Here is a 6,829-nt window from a genome sequence, read left to right on the forward strand (position 1 = left end):
AAATCACACGGCAAAGCAGGATATATGTGGGGTTGTAGGTGGGCTACCTATTTGCACCAATAACAAGCTCTAGCGCTGACCGTAGACAACCAATGATACTCACACAAGGCGATAAATGGGGCAATGCAACTATTTGTAGGAAAGGTTGCAATGCACTAGAGAGACGCTAGCAAAGCTCAACGAAACAGGCACAAGATTGCTCAACTACGGGTGCAGTAAAGTAAACTTAGGCCTTCACGTGATTCTTCTAGCACTTCACTTTTCTTTTTGTATTTTCTGTTTGTATAATACGTAGCTATGTAGCTCTTTTTGCTTCTTTTCAATTTTTTTTTTATTTTATGACACAATTCCTTGATAACACGGCCAACAAGATATGCAAAGCACCAAAACCCTAATGAGCAGCCTGTCGAGCGGTAAAACTAGTCTCTTCTGGGGAAGTTCCTAGTCACTTATATCGATAGGCTGTGTCTATGGTTGGGAACAAGCACACTGTACGCTATGTGGACTCGGAGTAACAAAACTGAAACTAGATGATAGTTGAGACTCAAACCCTAACAACACTAGATGGAAGAAAAAGAGACGCAAAAACAACTACGAAAAGCAACTAAAACTTGAAATTAGTGCAATCTAAAGCTATGGCAAACCCTAACCCTAATATTTTTGGCTTTTTTCGGATAGGAAAACACTCACAACTCAACAATTGGGTGGATTGTGGATGGCTTACCGAGGAAACCCGAGAATCTGATACCAAGATGATAACGGGTTGCCCGATCTTCTCAATAAGCAACGGGGGTGATGATGATCACGGGGTGATTGCAGCGGAGGTAATTGGATGAAGTGGATGATAACTTGTATGACGCAACAAGATTTCTCAATTGGTCCCTGTCGCCAATGCAACAGCTCTCAACCCTGTAAGATATTCGCAACTCCACACACTTGCGCACGTAGCCACCGACCACGAAGTGGTAAGTTGCAACCTTCTAATTCCCAATGGAACAGCAGATTACACAAGACTTTTAGATCTACACAATATCAAGCAATATGGTGTAGGGAATTCAATAGTTTTGCAGAGCAAAGAACTAAGAACTAGGGTTTATCTTAAACGTGGTCTAAAACAACTTTGGGGGCGTCCTGGGCACTTATATAGGCGTCCGGGACGACCTCAGGTCGAAAAAGTACGAAAATAACCGACCCAGAATAGATCTGGTCGAGACAGACTCGGACTCGGCCGTTCTGGGGGCCGATCAACCGGGCCTTGGACCGGCCGGTCCGGTTTGGACCGGGCCAGGGACCGGGTGGTGACCGGACGGGTGGATTTCGGCTCAGTACCCCGCCCGGTCTGCGTCAGCAGACCGCCCGGTTGTCGCCGGGGTGGATCCGGCGTGCCGCCCGGTCGGACCGGGCGAGAGACCGGGCGCGCCGGCGTGGCGGCCGGTCTGACTGGGCGCTGGGCCGTCCTGGACTCCGTCTTCCCTTCTCGCGCATGCCTCCCGCTCCTCCCTCGCGCGTCCATGGGATATCTTCATGTCCTGCTCCATGTCCAGCTCCACGTCCATCTTGGCGTTCAGCTTCACGTCCAGCTGCTCCTCTCCTCCTCATGTGATGCTTGTCTCCTCTTCATACCTAATGATACATAAATAACAGGACTTAGGTAGTATAAAGTTCTCATCAATCAAATTATCGTTTAGGAACAAGTTCACCTGTTGTTTAAGTAGCTTCGTAGGAGCCCTTGTAATAGGTCCAATCCGAACTTCATTGGACTTGAGCTTCACAGTAGATTCATCTTCATTTGTTAATGACGGAGGTAGTAGTGAGGTAGGGATTTCATCATCACCAGGTGAACTTATAAATAGAGCTATGCTCCCCGGCAACGGCGCCAAAAAGTCTTGATCTAAGATCATGCCACTCGTCCACTAGTGACAAGCGTTAAACATAACAGTATTGTAGCAACAAATACTTCACAAACTTATAAGATATACTGAACATAATGATCAATCCATCGGATCCCAACAAACACAACACCGATTACATCATATGGATCTCAATCATGTAAGGCAGCTCATGAGATCAATGTATTGAAGCACATGAGAGAGAGTACCATCTAGGTACAGGCAAGAACCCATAGTCCCTCCGGGAACTACTCACAAACCCTCATGGAGTTGAAGTGGAGGCGGTGGAGTCGATGGCGATGGCTCCGGGGGCACTTCCCCGTCCCGGCAGGGTGCCGGAACAGAGACTTCTGTCCCCCAAAACTTGGTTTCGGCGACGACGGTGGCTACAGAACTTTTCGTGGATGGAGGCTCTGATATCTGGGGTTTTCCCGATACGAGAAATAAATAGGCGGAAGAGCGGAGCAAACGAGGCAACGAGGTGCCAGTACATGGGCTAGGCGCGGCCAAGGGTGGGGCCGCGCCTGCCCTGTACTACAACGTGGCAGCTCTCCTGCGCGTGTCCTTCTGGCTCCGTCTTCGTCCCGGAAAAATAAGACTCTGAGATTTTGTTTCGTCCAATTCCGAGAAACTTTCATGTACAACTTTTCTGAAACACAAAAACAACAGAAAACAGGAACTGGCACTGCGGCACTACGTTAATAGGTTAGTCCCCGAAAATGCTAAAAAGTGTGAAAAAGCGCACATAAAACATATACGAATTGTAACAAAACAAGCATGGAGCATCAAAAATTATAGATACGTTTGGGACGTATCACCAACAAGCTCAGCCAAAGTTCCTACGAGACTCGAAGAAGAGCTGGAGTCTACAGTGTCGGGCTGGAGCTCACTCGAGAGTGAGCCATTTTCACGCGCGCCTCAACAATACTCGTCCGTCGCAGAAACGCCACCGGAAGCCGACCACCGCTGGGGCCAACCCTCGTTGCTCACAAACCGAACAGCAGTGCCAAGGAAGCTCGACAAGGGAAGGGTACGGAGCAAGCCTTGCCGATGATCACCGAAGAATCACCTCCGTCACAACCCTCGGTGAGCCTCGCGATGTGGGCTCCAAGGCGGTGTCTTCAAGAAGAGCACGACACCGGAGTGCCGCCACCGCCCGATCCGAAGATCTTAGGTTTTCACCCAGAGGAAGTAGAAGGACGAAGATTTGCCTCACGGCGCCTTCAGCAAGGGAACGCCGTCCATGGACGTTGCCACTGTGGCCCACGGGGCAAATGTTTCCCTTTAGCATGGTCATCGCCCTCTGCCCCACAACACTCAACTCGCCGACCACCATGCCGCCCTCACGACCGTGGTCACCAGCCAGCACCAAAGTCATTGGCTTGCCCGCCAACCAACATGACTCCCACCTTCGAGGGCCGCCACCCCGGTATCCCAGCTCAGAGCACCGACGAACGAGAGAGGAGACGGGAAACGCCACCGCGCGAGAAACTGGAACTGCAAACCGACAGCCCCGAGCATGCCGAAACTGGAGATGGGTTGGGTCAAAGCCCAGGCCCCTGCCCTGGCCCGCCCAGAGAGCCCAACCAAAACCACCGCCGCTGCACCAAGAGATCACCACCATCCAGATCGGCACCCAGGCCCCAGCAGCCCCCAAGGCTGCGGGAGCCCGCAGATCTGGGGCGGAGGTAGGTGGGCTCGGATGGGGCGCAGGCCCCGGCCTTGGCCCGACTCAAGGCAACCAGATCGGGATCTGGCCGCACTACCCAACACCTCGCCAGGGACCTCCGTGACGGGGAGGGCGGCCGCCGGCCGCGCCTTGCCGCACCAGGCCTCTACCGCGACGCTCGTGAACTCCACAGGCCCGCCGCACCACCGAGCACGCGCCGCCCGCAGCAGGTCGCGCCGAGACCCGCCACCGCCGCGAGCACGCCGGAGCCGCGCTGCTGCAGGGCAACCTCGCCACCGCGCCCTACCAAAGACGGCGCCCTCACCGGCCGCGAAGACCCGCGCCGCCGCTACCGCGCGAGGGAGCAAAGGATCACCGCCGCCGCCGACGCCGCGCGGGCTTTGCCCGGCGACGCCTTCTGGCGGCAGCGAGGAGGAGGGGGAAGGGAGGGGGAGGGCTCGGGAGGGGCGCCACCAAGGAGCCCCCAGATCGCCCGCGGGGGCGACCCTAGGAGCTAGGGTTTTCGTCCCAAAGGTGAGCAAATTCGCAAGCATCCCCCAGCCCTATCCTTTCGCATAACCATCCTGGAGAGCTCGAAAAATATACCCCAGAAGCCCCGATGAGTATATTTTTCGAATGATTTATGGCTTTGTATGGCAATTCCCATCCTGGACATTGCATAGTTGCAGACACACACAGCGTCCAGAAATTCACCACCCAAAAAGTTGATCAAAATTTCTACAGTATTAATTTACAGGCAGACTTTACACAACAAATTTTGTCGCGCAGAGACGCAGGCTGTTACTAATCTTCCAATTCCAATCATACGGGCATCAAATATAAGAAGACTGATCTAAATATGTACGCGTCAGCGAAATAGGCCTAAAACTGAGAAGAAGATATAACAGGATGGGCACCGCAAAACAAGAGACGACGAAAGCCAACCGCACCTCGCCGACTTTTTGCGCGAGTCAGCTAAAGGACAGCAACGCCGACGGAATGAATCTTGTCGCCTTCCGCCGTTACGTGCTCCTCCCCTCCTCTGCATTGGCGTGGATCTCATCCGCCGAGCTCACACAGGGCACTGTTCGCCGCCGTCGTCCTTGGGGTCGCCGTTCTTGGGCTCGGCGGCGGCGGGCGGTGGGGCAACGACGTCGGCGCGGCATAGCGGACACGTGGAATGGAGCCGCAACCACGCGTCGACGCACGCCGCGTGGAACCGGTGCCCGCATCGCGGGAGGAGGCGCGCAAGATCGCCGTCGCGGAACTCCACGATGCACACCGCGCACTCCGCCTTCCCGCCGACGGCGTCGTCGCTGCTCGAGTCGTACACGGAAACGGGCAGCTGGTCGGGGTCGGTCAGGCGCCTGGACCCTCTGGGCGACGTCGCCGGCGAACTGTCGGCCGGCGACGACGCCTCCTCGTCGTTTCCGCCGCCGGGAGACAAGGGACCTCGCTTCCCGGAGAAGAACCGCCAGAAGTAGAAGAAGATGAGGAGGATCATCAGCAGGTTTATGCTGACGAGACATGCCGTCAACACAGGGCCGTGCGGAGCCCAGTGCTTGCTTTTCTCCACCGCCGCCGCAGCCACCGCGGTCGCTGGGCTCTGGGCCGTTAACATGGCGCCGCCTGATGCGAGAAGATGGCTTTGGACGAGAGAAACGGCGGACGACAGTTGCCAATGGTGTGCATAAAACAACCGAGACGTCAAGTTCGTTATTCAATCTCAAGAAGAAGAACACGAACGAGGAAAGCTTGTCCAGAAGACCAAAAATGCAGGCTAGGAAAGATAGCAAGCAAGAATAGAGGAAGAAGTATGAAAGTGGTGAAGGAAACTGAAGCACATGGGGGGTTTATAAAAGGGTGGAAGGGGAGGTACAAAACAATACTATGGTTGGTGATGAGTTTATTAGTATGCAAATAGTTTGACTAATGTGTTTAATATGCATGGTTACAATTGTAAGCTAGATCAGCCTTTACAATCCTGGATTTTTTTCTACAGTTTGTTGGGAAGTGGTGTTAGCTGGGCACACTTTGTTTTATTCTCAACTCTATCATAACAAATATGATTTATGTTAATTTTTTGTGCTCCGAAAAGATGACCACTGAGGATGATGGACCCTTTGCCTCCTGGTTCGATGTGGCGGTAAGTTGATATGAATGGTTGTCTTATCCAGAGCTTTTTTCCGGATTAGGGTCGACGTCGGCTAAGTAATTAATAACCGGGAACACACTATCCTCTTATGTATTTTGTTCAACAGGACTTCCTCCTTGAGCTGCTATGCCGACTTGGTTTTGATGCTTCTTGCCGATCATCAATTTCCAGGCTGCTTATGACATCGACCTCGAGAATTAAAATCAATCGCATCTCGAGCACCAATAATTCATCGAGGAGGACTCCGCCAAGGCGACTGGTTTTCTCTTATGCTCTTTCATTTGGCTATTGATCCCCTTCATCGGCTACTCCATCTTACAACCGTGGCACGCCTCCCTACCCCGCTTCTAAGAAGATTCACCAAGCTTAGAATCTCCATGTATGCCGATGATGCGCTCATTTTTTTTCTCAAGTCAATCAGACGGGACGTCAAGAATTTGGCAGAAATTCTAGACAATATTCGCCAGATCGCCGGACTTTGCACCAATATTGCCAAGTGCAGCGTCGCGCCCATTAGATGTGAGAACCTTGACCTTGACGACGTCCTACAAGATTTCCAAGCTACTAAAGGTTGTTTCCTAGTCAAATACCTTGGACTCCCTATTTTCCTTGGGCGCTTGAGGAAGGTGGACATTCAGCCAATCATGGACAAAACGGTAAACACGGCCACAACTTGGCAAGGATGTTTCATCGCCATGGCAGGAAGGTCATGGGTAAGGAAATCTACACTACACTCTTACCCAACTCACATACTCGCCTACTCACTACCCAAAGGACGAGGAAAGGATCAATCAAGATCTTCTCCCAGAAGTGTCTAGCTTCCATTGAGCCGTAAAAGACGATGTTATAGAGAGGCAATGCAAGGTCAATTGGCACGGTTCTACCACCCAAATGATAGGGAGGCTAGAATTCTGGACACTTTTTTTTTGCGAGAGCACTTCATCTTCACTGGATCTAGCATAATTAGAAGTCCCCTCACAAACCTTGGATGGGCCTCTCCATGCCGTATGGCAACATGGAACATTATCTTCTCGATGCATGCACTACGATAACCTTGGGTGATGGAGGTTTTGAAAAATTATAGAAGTCAACATGGCTCAACGGGTTTCTATTGCA

At 52.3% G+C, this 6,829-nt stretch overlaps 1 protein-coding gene across 1 annotated transcript; it reads right to left on the reverse strand.

Moving 5' to 3' along the window:
- Nucleotides 1-4,267: 4,267 nt before the first annotated feature.
- Nucleotides 4,268-5,422, reverse strand: LOC127317417 (RING-H2 finger protein ATL63-like). The gene has a single exon (XM_051347980.2). The coding sequence runs from the start codon at nt 5,177-5,179 to the stop codon at nt 4,631-4,633; it is 549 nt and encodes a 182-aa protein (XP_051203940.1). The 5' UTR covers nt 5,180-5,422; the 3' UTR covers nt 4,268-4,630.
- Between the last annotated feature and the right edge of the window lie 1,407 nt (nt 5,423-6,829).

The sequence above is a fragment of the Lolium perenne genome, chromosome 1, assembly GCF_019359855.2.
Source record: "Lolium perenne isolate Kyuss_39 chromosome 1, Kyuss_2.0, whole genome shotgun sequence".
Taxonomy (NCBI): Eukaryota; Viridiplantae; Streptophyta; class Magnoliopsida; order Poales; family Poaceae; genus Lolium; species Lolium perenne.

Coding starts and splice junctions, on each gene's coding strand:
- LOC127317417 (XM_051347980.2), bottom strand. CDS start 5,179: ATGTTAACGGCCCAGAGCCCAGCGACCGCGGTGGCTGCGGCGGCGGTG.